Source organism: Loxodonta africana, chromosome 14 (assembly GCF_030014295.1).
Source record: "Loxodonta africana isolate mLoxAfr1 chromosome 14, mLoxAfr1.hap2, whole genome shotgun sequence".
NCBI lineage: Eukaryota > Metazoa > Chordata > Mammalia > Proboscidea > Elephantidae > Loxodonta > Loxodonta africana.
In genome coordinates, this window is record NC_087355.1 from 91,771,934 (window position 1) to 91,789,651 (window position 17,718).

At 55.6% G+C, this 17,718-nt stretch overlaps 1 protein-coding gene across 22 annotated transcripts in view; it reads left to right on the plus strand.

Moving 5' to 3' along the window:
* Positions 1-1,872: 1,872 nt before the first annotated feature.
* MROH1 (maestro heat like repeat family member 1) overlaps positions 1,873-17,718 on the plus strand; it is a 59,640-nt gene continuing 43,794 nt past the window's right edge. For 15 of the 22 annotated variants that reach the window (XR_010317852.1, XM_064268217.1, XM_064268225.1 and 12 more), the window contains exons 1-10: positions 1,873-1,937; positions 10,600-10,682; positions 10,830-10,908; positions 11,190-11,335; positions 14,475-14,606; positions 15,061-15,223; positions 15,461-15,559; positions 15,958-16,109; positions 17,009-17,149; positions 17,470-17,562. Coding sequence is in view for 21 of the 22 variants with exons in the window: in XM_064268217.1 (XP_064124287.1) it covers positions 10,830-10,908; positions 11,190-11,335; positions 14,475-14,606; positions 15,061-15,223; positions 15,461-15,559; positions 15,958-16,109; positions 17,009-17,149; positions 17,470-17,562 (1,005 nt within the window). In the remaining variant the exon portion in view is untranslated. Of the gene's footprint in view, positions 1,938-2,057; positions 2,080-2,546; positions 4,199-10,599; positions 10,758-10,813; positions 10,909-11,189; positions 11,336-14,474; positions 14,607-15,060; positions 15,224-15,460; positions 15,560-15,957; positions 16,110-17,008; positions 17,150-17,469; positions 17,563-17,718 lie in introns of those variants that run through there. The other 7 variants (XM_064268229.1, XM_064268220.1, XM_064268221.1 and 4 more) reach the window with 7 other exon arrangements.

Below are 17,718 nucleotides of genomic sequence, written 5' to 3' on the forward strand. Positions count from 1 at the left end.
CTGGGTACCCATTCCCCAGGCTCTGTGCTGGGCACTTGGGCACAAAAAGCAGATGTGGGCCTCAGGCCTTTCCCTCACGGAGCTTACCCTGAGTAAGGGAGAGGGGCATTAATGATGTAATAAATGTAAAATGACAACCTCAACAGATGTGGGGCACAGTGTGTGCTCAAGGAGTGGAAGATGGCCTCTGGGACTGGAGATCCAGCTGGGGCTGGGAGGTGGCAGGATCATAGGGCCCTGTAAACCCTGGGCAGAGGTGCTGTGCATTGGAAGAGGCTGTGGGGACCAGTGCAGGGTTTTGGGCGAGTGAGCTAGTAGTCTAGGGGTGGGCTGGGAAAAGGCCTCTTGCCTCCTTCATGGCAACTTCCTCTGGTTAACTCCTCCCACCCGGCTCTGCCTGCTTCTCTTCCTGGAGCTGTTCCTGGGCCAGGCTCCCCAAAGCACCCCACTCTCTCTGTTGGCTCCATCTGAACAACAGAAACAGGCTCGAGGCTGTCCCCTGTGGAAAAAGAACATCCTCCCCTACTCTGTTCTTTCAGCTGCCATCCTGCCTGGTGTGCACCATGGGCTTCCCAGTGTGCCTCCCCACCTCCTTTTGGCCCACTGCTGGCCACTGACCCACCCACAGCAAGACAACTTGACTTCCAGCCTTAGACATTTGCAGGCAGTGGATGGAGGGCTAGTGACCACTTCCTCCTTCTCAAATTCCTCTCTCCACTTCCTTAGCTTCCAGAATGCCACTCATTCCTTCTTTTCTTTTTGGTTTGTACACTCAGGTGATTCCAGCCTTGGGGACTTTGCAGGGGCTGGCATGTCTGCACAGAACCTTCTTCTCATCCTTCTTTTAGCAGTCTCCATGGAACCTCCTTTGGGCGTCTCTGGAGAAGTCAGCCCATCCCCCACGGCACCCCTTCACAGGACTTGGCCCAAACTGTCATTTGTCTTGTTAATTTGTTACTTGCATATTATTTGGAGCCCTGGTGGTGAAGTGGTTAAGAGATGGCTGCTAACCAAAAGGTTAACAGTTCTAACCCACCAGCTGCTCCCTGGAAACCATGTGGGGTAGTTCTATAGGATCACTATGAGTCAGAATCTACTCCATGGCAATGAGTTGGTTTTCTTTTGCTGTGCGTATTATTTATTTGCCTTTCCAGATTCTAAGGTCCTGACCCAACGATCTTTTCATCTTGATTTCCATTGTCTGTTGGTAGAGTGAATGTGTGCTGCTTTTGTGTGTGTGCCTGTGTGTCTGGGAGCTTGTATCTGCATTGTGTGTCCCTGTGAATGTCTGCGAGCTGTGTCTGCATTGTGTCAGCGCGTAGGTGTGCCTGCATCTGCTGTGTGCTGCGGGGTCTGCCACCAGGGCCTGCGGGGGTGGTGCTGGGTGTTCACTGTGTGTGGTTATGTGTGGCAGATATAGGGCATGACCGTGGCCCCGTGTGTGTCCGGACTCGTCCCTGTTACGTCCCCGTTGTGTGAGAGGGCGGGTCTGGAGCTGTGAATGCTGAGGACGGGGACACGGAGCTGAGGGGGACTGGCGCCCAGGTGCAATACCTCTGCGCGAGCAGCGCGCAGAAGAAGGAGGGCCAGCGGCTGGTGCCTGCGTAGCTGCCGGCCGCGCCCACGCGGGTCTGCGGGGCCCGGGCCCCAGCGCTCGCGCCAACAGTCAGGTGCGGAGGTCACCGGACGTCGGGGCTGGGCGGGCCGGGGTGGCTGCGGAGCATGCGCACTCCCTCCTGCCAGGGGCCAATGGGCGGGCGGGAGAGCGGGACAGACGCGCGGCAGGCCAATGAGCGCAGGAGCAGCGGGGGGCGGGGCTGCGCCGCCGAGCGCAGGGCTGCGGTTGGTTAGGGGGGCGGGGCCGGCCGTGCGGCTCCGCCCACTCCGGTTGGCGCGGGAGGGAGGGCGGCGCCTGGGCGGCGGCGGCGGGTTCTGAGGTAAACGGCGGGCGGATCCCCGGCGGGGCGGCGAGCGGGGAGGCGGGTCGGGGCCTCCCCAAGGTCACCGGCCGAGCCCCGGCCGAGCAGAGCACCGGCAGGGCCCGGCGTCGTGGGGACCGGGCCCGCCCCACCGGCCCAGGTGCCAGGCCTCCCGCCTCCCACCCCGGAAGAGAGGCCGGGGAGCCCCGCAGCCCCCTTTCTCCCCAGCGCTGGCGCGGGGTCCCCCGGGGGACGTGGGGTCCCCAGTCCCCGTCCTGCTCCCCTGGCGGTGTCCCGGGCTTCCTCTGTGGAAGCCGCCAACAACCGGGCCGTCCCCGAAGCCCCGACAGCCAGGCGCCCTGCAGCCCCGGCAGGGAAGCGGTTGTCCGGGGCCTCAGGCCGGGGCGCGCGCGGGCTGGGGTCTCACAGCCGGGAGGGCCTGTCCGCCGAGGCGGGAGCTGCAGCCGCGGAGCCAGCGCCTGACCTTCCCGGCCGCGTCGGCCCGCAGCGCAGCTGGCTCGGCAGCTTCCGGGCTTCGGCGGCTCAGGTGGCGCCCTTCACAGGCTCGCGAGTCCCAGTCTCCACCCGGGTGGAGGGCCCTGGAGCGGGGCGTGAGCTGGAGGGGCTGGCGGGGCTGCGGTGGCCTGCTCTGTGGGGGCGGCCCCGGAGGCCCCGTGCTTTGGAAGGGGTGGTGGTAGAGACGCCCCTCTCTGATAGTGCAAGTCGGGGGAGTGGACGCCTTCACAGGGTTGCAAATACTCCCTGTCACCCACCCTAGATGGCATCCAGGATCCTGGTCCCAGGCAGGGAGGTCAACATCCATACTTTGACACAGGTGGAAGGAGATGTCTTGAAACCCCAGGGTAGGGAGACCCATTCACACCTCTGCCAGCCCGATCCCCTAGGTCATTCCTGTGCCTGATGCTGGAGGTAGAGGCTAGAGAGCTGAGTGTAGGATGATCCAGGGACAGGGGAAGGTGGGGTGACTTAGGCTGGGGTGAAGAGTGGGGTGTTGGAGCTGTTGGGTATGACTGGCTGAGACACCCAGCGCTGGGCCCTGGGGGGCTGGAGACCGGTGTGGGATTGTGGTCCTGGCATGTTTCTGCAGTGGTGTGTCTGTGAGGCCCTGGGCTGGTGTGTCAGCATGTTTTCCTCTGAGGCCTAGGTCTTTTGTGACCATGTTGTTGGGAGGGGTCTCTAGTCTCTCATGGCATCAGTGGAATCACCTGTGATTGATCCGGTGTCCTTGTTGCTCTGAAATCGATGTTCGGACCTGCATCTTGTTTTCTGGGCCCCCGGGTTCTTGGTGGCCTGCTGGAGAATGGCAGATTGGAGGTGCAGCCCCCTCCCTGCAGGGAGTGCACCTGCTCTTCTTTGTGACCTCTCTCGCAGTGGAGCCTGTCCACACTGGCTCAGGTGAGGGCTTGGGCTGCTGCCCGAACATTTGTGACCAGAGGCTCCAGATGTTGTGACCCACGTTCAGATCCCTGAGTTACGGTTTTAAAGGCATGCCTTGTGTCTGCTCATGCAGCTTAATCTTTGTGGGACAGGTACAGGTACGCAGGAAAGGGGCATGTGGTTCCCTCACATTCCTGGCCAGCGCTCGGAGGAGCTGCAATAAGCCTTCAGGGCTTAGAGTGTTCCCTGCAACCCAGAGATGCAGCCAGGCCTGGCGTAAGCTGAGAAATCATTTTCTCAGATACTTCATGAGTCAGATTCTTGCTGGTAACTCTGGAAGCTGCTGTGTAGCCGTTGTGTGGGTGGGGCACTTCCTGTGAGTGAGCATGCCTGCGGGGACAGCCCCGCCATGAGGTGACCCCTGGGTGCCTCCACTGCGATTGTTGGAGGGCAGTGCCTCAGCTCCAACTGCACTTGAGACTCACCAGGAGCATTTTCTAACCAGGGATACCTGGGTTTCCTCCCTCCCCCAACTAGCATTTCTTACCTAATTGGCCCGATATCTTACAGACTTCAGGTAATTCTAGTGGGCAGCCAGTCTCAAGACATCTGTACAGCCTTGGTGGTTATTTTTTGTCATTCCAGGGAGGGCGGTGTTGAGACTTGGGGATCCAGTATTTAAAGACCATAACCCTCTGGGATAGTTGACCTCTAACAGATGCCCCTCTCTGATAGTGCAAGTGGGGGGAGTGGACGCCTTCACAGGGTTACAAATACTCCCTGTCACCCACCCTAGATGGCATCCAGGATCCTGGTCCCAGGCAGGGAGGTCAACATCCATACTTTGACACAGGTGGAAGGAGATGTCTTGAAACCCCAGGGTAGGGAGACCCATTCACACCTCTGCCAGCCCGATCCTCTAGGTCAGTCCGGTGCCTGATGCTGGTGGGGACCACCAGGGACCTCAGGCCTGCTCCGGCTCTGCAACCTTTCCCCTTCCCTGCACACATTCAACCCTCCAGGCAGGCTTATGCTGCCTCCTCTGCCGGCTTACCCCCCTAACGCTTGCAGGGCTCACCTGCAGTCCTGCCCTTGGAGTCCTTGTTGACCTCCCCACCCCAGCATGCCTCTGTTAGTGTGTGGGGGCACACCTGAGCTGTGGGGCACATTGAGCACACCTGTTATTATATGCCCTGTTTTGTGGTGTTGTAGCCATGGTATGCTTGTATGTGCTTTCTGCAGGCTGAGAGAGTCTTCAGGCCAGGGAGTGTATGGGCCCGGGATGGCGCCTGGTGGGCTTAAGGAACTGCGACTGGATGTTGGGTGCAGAGGGAGGACAGGAAGCCGTGTCTACACATTGAACAGTGTGCATGACGTGGTGGGGAATGCCTACGGCCATCACCTGGCCTGTATCAGCTTCGCTTTTCCTTCCCAAGGGTCCCCTGTGCTTGTGCTAGCCTGTATCACAACAGGGTCGGAGGTGGGGTGTGGGAGCCAGCCTGTTGAGTCCTGCCCACCACTAACTAGCCACTAGCCAGCTACTAACTCGTGGTGTGTCGTTCAGCCTTTTGAGGATTAAGCTTGAGGGGCTTGGTGTGTGCCAGGCACGATCTGTGTTGTTCAGAGCATTTCTGCAGGAGATGGGGTCCCTTTTCTGCTCCCACACCGCCTGTTCCCTTCAGAGCGCTCCTCTTGGCTCATGGTCAATAATGTGCTCATGGGCTGTGCTGTTCCTGTCCGTGTACGATGACTGTTGGCACACACTGCCTGGTGGCCAGGGCAGGTGGGGCACCAGCTGCACATACTCTGCTTTTCCATGATGTGATGAGAGACTTTGCTGTTCCTCTGTGCTAGTACACACCCACTTACTTACCCACCCACTTACTTACCTACCTACCTGCTTCTGCTGGTTTTTTAAAAACTATTAACCAGACCCCCACGGGCATCCTGTCTTCTCCATCATTCACACATGTGGGTCTCTGTGTACTTGTGTGAGCAGACATGTGGAGACAGAATTATCTTCTTCACAGTCTGGCTATCCTGGCTGTGGTGGACGATGCTAGGCTACCTCCCATGAGGCCCTGCCAGCTCTGCTCACACAGTAGCACCAAGGCTGCCCCGTTTTCCCTGGAATGGTGACCATAGCACCGTGATGTCCAGTGCTTGCTGACCACCTGCCACGTGGCGGGTCTGTTTTCACCAGGTACAGGTGATGGTGCACAGATAGTTATATAGTGTGCAGTGTACAGGGAGCTCCCAGATGTCTGGCCCTGGGCTGCGTCCTCAGCTGACCACTCCCAGCTCAGGAGAGGCAAGCAGACCTTGTCCTCACAGGTGGTGGTCCGCACTTTTCTCACGTGCCTTGCGGCTGTTTCTTCTGAGGATTGCCTGTATGCATCTTCTGCCCATTTTTCTGTTTGTGTTATTGATGGAGTAGACTAGCTGCTTTTTGCACGTTAATATTTGAGAAGTTTGCCTTTTGTCCTACATGTTATGAGTGGTTTGTCATGCTTTGTCCTTTATATGCCATGTGTGGGGATGTGTGTGTGGGAACATGGGATTGTGTGCATGTTTTTTTTTTTTTTCAGTATGTTTTTTAACATTCAAAAATTTGAAATTTTTCTGTAGTCAAACTGAACAATGATTATTTTGGTTTCTGGGTTCAGTTTAGAAAGTCTTTTCTTACTCTAAGACTGTTAAATATTTACCAGTGTTTTCCATATGGAATTTATTTTGAGGTGAGGAGAGATGTATGGAGGGAAAATTTACCCCCTAAGTGCCTAGCTAGCTGTTTCAACACTATTTACTGACCTGTCTGACTATGATTTAAAATCTCACCATTCTCTTATGGTACCTCTGCTTCCTTCTTGGTGTTTATTTGTGGACTTTCTACACTGTTTTGCTGATTTGTGTGTTGTAGCAATATCATAGTTTTAGTGATTGTAGCTTTTAAATACATTTTGTTGCTGTTGTTAGGTGCTGTCAAGTTGAGCGACCCTGTGTACAATGGAATGAAACACTACCCTGTCCTGTGCAATCCTCATGGTCGTTGTTACACATTGTTAGCCACTGTGTCAATCCGTATTGTTGAGGGTTTTCCTCTTTTCTGCTGACCATCTACTTTACCAAGCATAATGTCCTTCTCCAGGGACTGATCCCTCCTGACAACATGTCCAGAGAATGTGAGACATAGTCTTACCATCCTTGCTTCTAAGGAGCATTCGTACTTCTTCCAAGACAGATTTTTCTTTTTTTGGCAGTCCATGGTATATTCAGTATTCTTCCCCAACACCATGATTCAAAGGCAGTAATTCTTTGGTCTTCCCTATTCATTGTCCAGCTTTCAAATGCATATGAGGTGACTGTCAGGTGCACCTTAGTCTTCAAGGTGACATCTTTGCTCTTGAACACTTTAAAGAGGTCTTTTGGAGCAGATTTGCCCAATGCAATGTGTCTTTTGATTTCTCCACTGCTGCTTCCATGGCTGTTGATTGTGGATCCAAGTGAAATGAAATCCTTGACAACTTCAATCCTTTCTCCATTTATCATGACGTTGTTTATTGGTCCAGTTGTGAGATTTTCATTGTCTTTATGTTGGGATGTAATCCATACCGAAGGCTGTGGTCTTTGATCTTTGTTAGTAAGTGCTTCAAGTCCTTTTCACTTTCAGCAAGCAAGGTTGTGTCATCTGCATAATGCAGGTTGTTATGAGTTTTCCTCCAGTCCTGATGCCCCGTTCTTCATATAGTCCACTTTCTTGGATTACTTGCTCAGCATACAGATTGAATAAGTATGGTGAAAGGATACAACCCTGATGCACACCTTTCCTGATTTTAAATGACACAGCATCCCCTTGTTCTGTTTGAACGACTGCTTCTTGATCTATGTACAGGTTCCTTGAGCACGATTAAGTGTTCTGGAATTCCCATTCTTTGCAGTGTTATCCATAATTTGTTATGATCCACACAGTCGAATGCCTTTGTATAGTCAGTAAAACACAGGTAAACATCCTTCCGGTATTCTCTGCTCTCAGCCAGGATCCATCTGACATCAGGAATGATATCCCTGGTTCCACGTCCTCTTCTGAATCCAGCTTGAATTTCTGGCAGTGCCCTATGGATATACTGCTGCAGCTGCTTTTGAATGATCTTCAACAAAATTTTACTTGCTTGTGATATTAATGATATTGTTTGATAATTTCCACATTTGGTTGGATCACCTTTCCTGGGACAGGCATAAATATATTTTAATGTGGGACAAATCCCCCTTCTTGTCATAACGTTTTCAAAATTTAAGTTTTATTTGTTGTTGAGAATATACACAGCAAAACATACTGTTGTTGATTTGACCCCATACAGAGACGTCTTAAAAGAGCACAGTGCTCAAGGCAGACATTCTTTACTAGCTATGCTAAACTGTTGGTTGGTTTTGAGAAGACTTGAGGGGATATTTTTGGTTTAAGATTTAAAGATTATCTCAGGGCAATAGTCTGTGGGAGTTCATCCAGCCTCCATGGCTCCAGAAAGTCTGAATTCCATGAGAATTTGAAATTCTATTCTGCATTTTCTCCCTTTTGATCAGAATTTTTCTATAGAATCTTTGACCAAAATGTTCAGTAATGGTAGCTGGGTACCATCCAGTTCTTCTGGTCTCATGGCAAAGGAGGCCGTTGTTCATGGGGGCAATCAACCCCAAGTCCCGTTTCTTCCTTCTGTTCCTTACTTTCTCCCTCAGCTGCTCCATGCCAGGTAATTTTTGACTGAATGCCAGACTGTGTGTATTTTGTTGGCTGCTGAGTGTTTCTGTATTTCCGTAAGTGCCTTGTGCTCTGTGCCGTGATGTGGCTGAGTTACTCAGGAATAGTTGGATCCTTTCAGGTCTTTCTTTTACTTTGTTAGGCGGGACCAGAGGAGCATTTAATTTAGGACAAATTTTGCTTCACTACTGAGACAAACCCCTCTGAGTACTCTACCTGGCGCCCCATGAATTTCGATGTTTTCCACTCTGGCTTCTGGGAACAGGTGCTGTTCCTGGCCATTTGTGAGCTCCAGGGATTACTCCTGCTAATCACCCTCCCCTACTTTGGGTAGTCTCTTCTCATTGTGGCTCTTGTATTAATTTTCTATTGCTGCTGTAACGAAGTAGCACAGACTTAGTGGCTTAAAACACCCCAAACCCAAACCAGACTCATTGCCGTTGAGGCAATTCAGACTCATGGCGACCCTATAGGGTAGAGTAGAACTGCTCCAAAGAGTTTCCAACGCTGTAAATCTTTCAGAAGCAGACTACCGCGTCTTTCTTCTGTATAGTGGCTGGTAGGTTTGAACCTCCAACCTTTCTGTTAGCAGCCAAGTGTTTAGCCACTGTGCCACCAGAGCTCCTGTCTTAAAACAACGTAAGTTTATCATCTTATGTTATTAGTTCTATAGATCAGAAGTCCAACATGTCTCACTGGGCTAAAATCAAAGCGTTGGCAGGGCTGCGCTCCTTTCTGGAAGCTCCAGGGGGAATGCATTTCCTTGCCTCTTCCAGGTTCGTGAGGCCTCTGTCCAGCACTCCTCTCAGCCCCTTTCAGAACCAGCGCAGAGGGCTGACTGCTCATAGGCACCATCTATCTCTCAGCCAGCTGCCATCGGTTCTCCCCTTTGAAAGATTCATGTGATTGGATTGGATTCATCCACATAATCCAGGCGAATCCCCCATCTCATGGTCTTTAACCGTAATCACATCTGCAAAGTCTCTGTACCACGTGAGGTGACAAATTCACAGGTGCTGGGGATTACGTCTGGGCCTCTATGGGGCTATTATTCTGTCAGCCCCTGCGGTGACCAGCAGCTGTCTCTGGGCAGCTCCTTCTTTGGTGCTGGACCCTGCAAACTGTAGCTACCTCAGGCTACCGACACACCCAGTCTCCTCTCTTCAGCTCAGGTGTACCTCTGGGCCCCCACAGAGCTCACCTCGTGGTGGTGGTGGCGGGGGGCAGGGGTCGCTGTTCCTCCTTTCCTGGTGCCTAGCATCCTGAGAAATTGTGGCTTTATGTAGTTTGTCTGATTTTTCAGGTTTAGGCTGGAGGGCGAATTCAGAAGCCAAGGCCTCTGCAGGTTACTTACTGTTTTCTCGGGTTTGAATTGGGCCAGGGAGCACAGCCATTTGCACTTGTGTGAAGGGTGTCCCAGATGGGGTGGAGTCAGAGCTGGCTTAGCCTTTCTTTACTTCCCATAGGAGGAGGGAGGTGGGCGGCTATGGAAACCCATGCAAGCTTCGCCTTAGATGGGCTCTTGATGACAGGTGTTTCAGCTCAGACTGGGCCAGGGAGCATGGGACCTTGGGGTCCGTCTTGGGGTGTGCCCTTGCCTCTGAGAAGCGTCTTCTGTAGCCTCCATCTGTAAGCTTCCGCCCAGTACCCCGTACCCCTTCATGGTGTGGGACATTAGCTGTCTCCTTGCTGTGCTGCAGACAGGGTATGTGTTTTTATTTCCTGTTCACGTTGTGACTCTGAGGCTTTCTCCAGGAAGGAAGGGGAAATGCTGGCTGACGCCTCTGTCTGCAGTCAGAGTCTTCTCCATCTGCTCTTCAGCTCCCGGAATTCCTGGAGATTCCTGGCCTGCTAATTTTGTCCTTGCTTGTCTTCTAGTGCTCTCACGGTGTATTCTTTAAAACGTGCATCCTTCCCGTCATTTTGCTGGGGTCAGGGTGGGCCAGGTGAATACTGGTGACCATTCTGCTCTCTCCAGCTAGAGTGCTCTCTTATTTTGATTTGACTGCCTCCTGGACGCTACACGGCCCCTCGGTGCTCCTGCTGTGGCTGCCCAGCCAGCGAGCATGTCCTGCTGGCCAAGAGGGCTGTGGGCATCCATCCTTGGTTTCCCCAGGAGTGTGTAAGGGAGGAGGGTAGGGTGGGAGATGATGGCGGGAGTGGGGCCCGTGGCATCACTGGAGAGGAATGTGCAGGTATAGGAGTGGGGGCCCACGCTGGGGCAGGTGGTGGTGCTTCGAGGCACGTGGTGTTTGAGTCCCTGTGGGTGTGTCTGAGACTGTGGGCCTCAAGCACAGTTCTCCTCTGGTCCCTGGGTGGGACAGATGGGGGCTGACCTCCCAGTCCCCTGCTGGCCACCAGAGGGTTGTTTTACTTAATGCTGTCTTAGGACTTGTAGGTTTGGGAAGTCCTGCCTAACACACCACAGCTGCTGTTCTCAGTCCTAACAGGAGGGAGGAGCCGTTTGCCTGCTGTGCAAAGCTGGGAATCAGGGCCCAGCTCAGCTCTCCCCTCTCTCCCCTGCAGAGTGAAGAGGACAGTGCTTTAGGTGGCAGTGGCTGTGCACTCCACGGCGGCCCCTTGTGCGCGACTTGTGCGGAGGCTGTGCTGTACGTGGTGGGCTGTGGTGCCCTCGGTCCTTGGGGTGGCTGGCAGCAGGATGCGGCACTGTCATTCCCCCCAGAGTGAGTTGATTGACGGGGTGTGTCCTGCACACATGTCATAACTGCTGTTGATGTAGGAATCACGTCTTGCAGATGCCAGAGGGGGCTGCACGCTTCTGTGTTGGACACGAGGAAACTGCAGCTGTGGACATGGCTGAGTCATACGTGAAGAGTGAGTCATGGCTGGGTGGGCGGGGCTGTTCCTTGAGGTCATTTAGCCCTGGGCTGTGGGCTGAGGCAGTCCCAGCCCTTGCGACCTTGAGGGGGTGTTGAGATGGGGTGGGGGTGGATGGAGCCATGCTTGGGAGAACCTGGTGACCGTGCCAGGTGTGGAGTAGCCGCAGGTGTGTGCTCCCAAGTCTGCTCGCCTCTCAGGCATCTGCAGGCTCTGTCCTGCCACTGTGCCCAGTGGAGCAGTGTGCAGACAGGGCCGACCAGGCTGTCATTCTGCAGAGTTGTGCACCACCCTGATGGACGCGGTTACCGACAGGGACCCGCAGGTGCAGGAGCAGATCTGCAGCGCCCTGTGTGCCCTCGGTGAGGCCCAGCCAGGGGAGACGCTCCGCGCCTGTGAGAGGTACCTGCAGCGGCATGAGAAGGTACACCTGGCCCTTGGCGGCCTCCCTACTCGGGAGGTAGTGTCGTCATGGTGCATGGTCCACATGTGGGGTCTCTCCAGCCAGCCCTTGGGGCACGGTGCTGTGAGAACCTGTCTTGGGTGGGACAGGGGTCCTCGCACCTGGGGCAGGGGGTGTTTTGTGTCCAGGGCTGGGGTTGGGAAGGTGAGGGGGCTGGTGGGGAGTGAGCACGTCCTCTCAGCTCTCTCAGGTCCGTCTTGGACCACAGGGTCATTTCCAGGACAGGCAGCCTGGACTTTTCCTGTCATACACGGGTGTGGCTGCACCCCCTGCAGAACCGAGGAGCCCCATTGTGTAATAACCGGCATTCACAGTGTGGTCTTTGACACGCACGACACCAGGGCTGGCTGTGGCAGGCACAGGAGTTGTTGCTGTGGTTGCTCAGGACTGTCTGGATGACTCATGACTCCTGGCTGTCAAGTGCCGTGTATGGAGCTGGGATGCAGACATGGTCCCTGCCTGGGCAGAGGAAGGGTCCCCAGTGTGCAGGCCCAGGAAGGCCCCTGGGAAATGCTGTGAGGGAGCGCCCAGGCTTGGCATTAGATAGGGTTAAGAATTCTGGGATGACTGCTTTGGTCCCTTGGCCCTACCCTCCAGAGTGCTGCCCTGTGACGGTGGACCACCCGCAGTGGTGACAGCCACCACCCTGCACTCCTGTGCAGACGCTGTGACTTGGAGGAAAGGCCGGAGCTTCACAGAGCGGCTGAGCTCTTGGGCTCTGCAGGGGTCCCAGGCTGATGGTGCCCAGGGCCACCCCTTAGCCTGTAGTCCTCCTCCTCTAAAGTGGTGACCCAGCTTTATCGTGGTGGTGGTGGAGAGCTGTTCCTGGCAGAGGAAGAAACTTCTGCAGCCTCTAGAGCTGTTTTCTGTTTTACTGATAACTTGACATGTAAAAAGGGTCTTTATACAATGTGGTGGAGTCCCTGGGTGGCATCAAGAGTTACGTGCCTGACTACTAGCTGAAAGGCTGGTGGTTTGAAGCCATCCAGAGGTACCTGAGAAGACAGGCCTGGCAGTCTGCTTCTGAAAGGTGAGAGCCTTGAAAACCTTGTAGAGCAGTTCTGCTCTTTCACTGTGAATCGGAACCAACTTGATGGCAACTCACAACAGCAGCACAGAACGTGGATTGGTTCTCTCTTACCTGCTGTATCCTGGGGAACCAGCCAGCAGGCTGACTGCGGCTTTAGGATCTCCTGGCTGTGAGCATACCTCTTCCTCTCCCTCTCCTTTTCCAGCTGTTATAGCTCTTCTTGGCCTTGGTATTTGCACCTGAGTGTTGGGTGGCCTGGTGGGCCTTTGGCTGAAGTTGTGTGGGGCTTGCAGGCCAGCCGGGGAGAGTTGCCACCTTGTGTGTGAGTGTGGTGCGTCAGGCCCTGGGTGAGAGACTGAAAGGCTATGTCATGATGACGCCAGCATCCTTGTCCTATGGGCAGATGAGGGGAATTGAGCTGACTCTGCAAAGCGCATGAAGGCAGGTGGGAGCCTTTATTGTTTCCAGCGATTCTGGCAAAACTAGGTGTGCCCTGGCCTCCTGTTCTCCCCCAGCTCGTTTTTTCTTACCCTCTTGTAGCTTTTTTCTCTTAGTTGTTCCTTCACTGTTCCACATTCCTAGTGAGTTCACGTTAGACTGGAACTTCCGATCCTGTGAGGTAATGCCATGTAGATGTCTCACCTGCATGCCACCCAGAAGCTTTAGATCCCTCCCGCTTTGGTCACTCCCTGACACGTTGGCTGCACCTTACCTGGATGGCTTGTACGTTTCAGAGCCCTTAAATCCCCCCACAGGGTACGGACAACAGGGAAAATTGTGCGGCACCGTCTGGTATCATGTCTGTGGTAACACGTCTGGGTCACCACGGTGCTGTTTCCACAACCCCAAGGCCTGGGTGTGTGTGGCTGCTTGCAGTCAATCCCACCCCACCTGGTGCCAGGGAGCCTGGGCTCTGCAGTCTTTAGACGCTGCAGCAAACACCTATGCCCAGCGTCCCCCAAAGCAGCACTGCTAACATGGTGACAGGCTCTGTCACACACGCCAGCTGGGCTGGGCTGGGAAGAGGCAGGAAAAGTGAGACCACATTTTCAGATGGTAGCTGAATTTCTTTCTTTCCTTTTCCATTTCCTTTTTTTTTTTTTAATTTTCTGCTGGCTTCATTTTCAAACATGACTGTCTGGTCCCTGCTCTGTGGTTTCTCTAGATAGCCTCCTCCCCACTTGGTAGGTTTAATTGGCCCACATCCACGTGTGCTTGTGGGGTGCTGAGAGGTTGCATGGTGGCCCGTGTGGTGTCGGCTGTGCCAGCATCCATCCGCAGAATGTGACAGTGACTCTACCTGGCGTCAGCCGATGAGCCCACTGGCTCCATCAAAATGGAGTTGATTAGAGAGTTACATAAGGGCTGTTAGAGCCCAGCATCGAAAATACGTTAATGCTTGATGCTGTTTGAACTGGAATGTAGACTTTTGCTTAGTCTTAGGTTTTCTTCTAGGGGCCTGATCAGAGTTTTCTTACGTGAGTGGCTCTGCTCACCTACTGAAGACTGGAGGAGATACTGGGGTCCACCATGTGCCAAGGGAACGGCAGCACGGCCCCTTGTAAATCTGAGCGCATTAATAAGCTCAGGAGGGCCACAGTCCTCATGGTCCTCTGGGCCTCATGGTCACAGAGCATTGTGTTACTATGGGACTGGTGAGCTGAGGGCAGGAGGCCACTTATCCTCAATGTGGGAGGATGAGGGGCAGAGTCTGCCTTGCACAGACAGCCCTTGGCACTTTTGGAGGGTGGGCGCCCAGCGACTGAGGCCCTGTCTGCACAAGCACTCATCCAGGCTCTGAAGGGCATGGAGACTGGACAGGTGAACCAGGCACTTCCTTCCTCCATGCTAGGTGCAGAGGTGGGTGATTGTGTGTGTGAGATGCAGTGGCCACCCTGAGCCCTCATGGCTTTCTCCCCTCGGCTGGCCCACCCGGGCCTCATGGCGTCCCCCTCCCCTCAGCTGGCCCACCTGGGCCTCACGGCGTTCTACCCCCAGCTGGCCCACCTGGGCCTCACGGCGTTCTACCCCCAGCTGGCTCACCTGGGCCTCGTGGCTTTCTCTCTTTAGCTGGCTCATCCGTACCGTGCAATGATCCTGAAGGCTGTGGAGGCGGTTGTGCGTAGTCACATCAGTAACCTTGACAAGGACATGGCCAGGGCCATCATCCTGCTGGCTTCCAGCGAGATGACCAAGGCTAAGGTGAGCGTGCATGCCCATCTGGACTTGCGGCTGTCTGCCTGGGCTGAGGCATGGAGAGCTGGTTCTGTCTGGTGTCACCTGCTCTCCTGGAGGGCTCACCTGTAATTTTCAGGAGGGAACTGAAGCAGAGAGCAAAATACCTAACTCTTATGGAAAATACCAGGGTGTTGGTGTCTGCTTAGGCTGTAGCCGTGGAGGGGGTCACCCTGGTGTTTCGGGGGGCCACATGGGCTCAAAGGTGACGCTGGGTGGTGGCAGGCTGCTCCCCTTACGGGTGTGTGGCTTTTCAGTGGTGAGCCGGTGGGCACGTCGTCACCTGTGCAAGCAGCTCTGGATGGGAGGCTGGCTTGCACTCAGTAGGGCATCTGGCTGTGCCTCCTGGGCGCCATCAAGGTGAGGCTCTGCCAGTGCCTTGGGAGCAGGTGTCAGCTCAGACTCTGTTCCACGGATGTAGGACCTGGTACCTGACTGGCAGCAGGCTGCAAGCAGTGTCCTTGTGGCTGTGGGCATGCGGTTCATCAATGCCGTGATGGAGGAGCTGCTAAGTCGGTTCCAACCGGGGCTGCTGCCCCACCACTTTGTCGTGCAGACGCTTGCCAGCCTCGCAGCGTCCAACGGTAGGCATGCTAGCCCTCCCCTCCCACCGCCAGCCTTGGGCTGTTGTGAGTCTAGGTGCCCACATTGTGTGAGCTCCTCCCCCTAGGAAAACCTGCAGGGGGTGGAGGGCATGTGGGGCCTGGGGGTGGCAGGCTGACCCAGCCTCCCCTGCAGTGTCCGGCATGGCTCCTGTGGGCCTGCGGGGGCAGAGGGCATGTGGGACCTGGGGTGGTGGGCTGTCTCGGCCTCTCTTGCAGTGTTCGGCATGGTGCCCTTCCTGACCTCCATCCTGAGCACCATGCTGCCCATGCTGCCTATGGCCAAGCAGGACGTGACGCGGGTGGTGTTCTGCTCTGGTGAGATGCCCACCTGCCCCCTGCCCCTTCGTCTCAGAGCCCCCTCCTGGGGCATACTTGGTCTCAGCACTACCCTGGGGGTCATCAGACTTTGGTGTTGGGGGATGAGAGGGACAGTGGAGAGGAGGGAACACCGGCCTCTGGCCCCCGGCCCTGCCCGGCACCTGCTGGCTAGCTTGCCCATCTGGTTGCCCACCCCACAAACACCAGCAGCCTCAGGGTCTGGACCTCATGCTCACGGTGCTGAGGCTGGCCTATGGCAGGAGCCCTGATCATCAGTGCTGCCCCTCTCCCTCGGGTACTGCACCCCTGGGCCGGGGCTCCCCTGGTAGTTCTCCTTTAACCCTGCATGCTTCTTGAGTGTACATAGCCTGCTCACCATCGCTGAGTCCTTGCAGCACTGCGGCACTTCAGTGAGAGCACCCTAGAGTACCTGGCCAACCTCGACCAGGCCCCAGACCCCACGGTCAGGAAGGACACCTTCTCCTCTGAGATCTTCAGTGCCTATGACGTGCTTTTCAATCACTGGCTGCAGAGTCGTGAAGCCAAGGTACACCCCTGCCCCATTGACGACCCTACACCTGACCCCACTGGGCTCTACCCCCTACGCATGCCTTGTGTCCGGCTCGGGCTCTGCTTGGGACACTAAGCGTCTCCTCTGAGGGTGGGGTCATGGGGGGCTGTGGCATGTGCTGTCCTCCCAAGGGCCCTGAACAAGTTGGAGCTCAGGAGGCAGGGCCTTTGTGAAGTCTCACCTGTGTGTCCCTACACCTGTGTGGTGTCTTGCCTGTGGGTCACCACACCTGTGAGGTATCTCACCTGAGGGGCCCCACACCTGCGCGATATCTTGACTGAGTATCCCCACACCTGTGCGGTGTCCTACCTGTGGATCCCTACTGTGGCTATCTGGCAAGCTCTGGGCTGTGCACCCTGCCCACCTCATGAGCATGTGCTCCTGATGACCAGTTGCCACAGACACTCCCCCTTCCCTCACCCTGAGCAGCACAGTGTTGGCTGGGGAGGGGGAGACACAGCGTGACAGCCACTTAGTGCTCGCCCTGCTGCGTGTCTTGCACACAGGGCCCCACCACCCAGTTGCAGCCTCACCTCTTGCTGCGATCACCCCACGGTCACTTGGTGGTCACCCCATGGTCACTCGGTGGTCACCCCACGGTCACTCGGTGGTCACCCCACGGTCACTCGGTGGTCACCCCACGGTCACTCATTCACCTCATGATCACTCTGCAGTCACCATGTAGTCGCTTGATGGTCACCCTATGGTCACCGTGTGGTCACCCCACGGTCACTCGGTGGTAACTCTGTGGTTACTTGGTGATCACCCCACGGTCACTCGGTAGCACCCTGCAATCACTTGCTGTCACCCAGCACCCTGTATCTGGGTCCTGATATGGGCCCTGATATGCACCCTGTGTCCACGTCTGCCTGCAGCTTAGGCTGGCTGTTGTGGAAGCCCTGGGGCCCATGAGCCACCTGCTGCCCAACGAGAGGCTGGAAGAGCAGCTCCCCAGGCTCATCCCGGGGGTTCTTGCCCTCTACAAGAAGCATGCTGAGACCTTCCACGTGTCCAAGGTGTGGCCACATTCCTATATCTGTGTGCACTGCACTGGAAGGGCTCAGCCCTGAGCTGGGTTCTGGGTGGGGTGTCTGCATTCTGGGGGGAGCTTAGCCCAGTGCCAGGGTCCTGGGGGGGGTGTCTATGTGTAGGAGGACTCAGTCCTACACTGCCCCCCCGCAGTCCTCTGACCTAGAAGGCCATTTCTTGACACCCCCGGCCTCTTCTGAATTTAGTGAGGGAGCCAGCACTTCCTCATTGGCCCTGTGGGGGTCCGTGCCATCTGGTCTACCCCGTGGTCTGGCCTCTCCTGATGCTTCTTCTTCCTGCCGGGCAGAGTCTAGGTCAGATCTTGGAGGCGGCCGTGAACGTGGGCAGCCGCACGCTGGAGATCCAGCTGGATGCACTGCTGGCTGCCCTGCATGCCCAGGTAGGCTGTGGGGTTGAGGCCAGAGAGGAGCCTTTGGTAGGAATGTTATCCTGTGAGGAGCTAGGCCAGGAGCCTGGGGCTGGGTGGTCCAGCTGCGAGGGGCTAGCAGATGGTCCCACGAATTGTCCAACGTGATCTTCCTGTGCCCCAGCCACG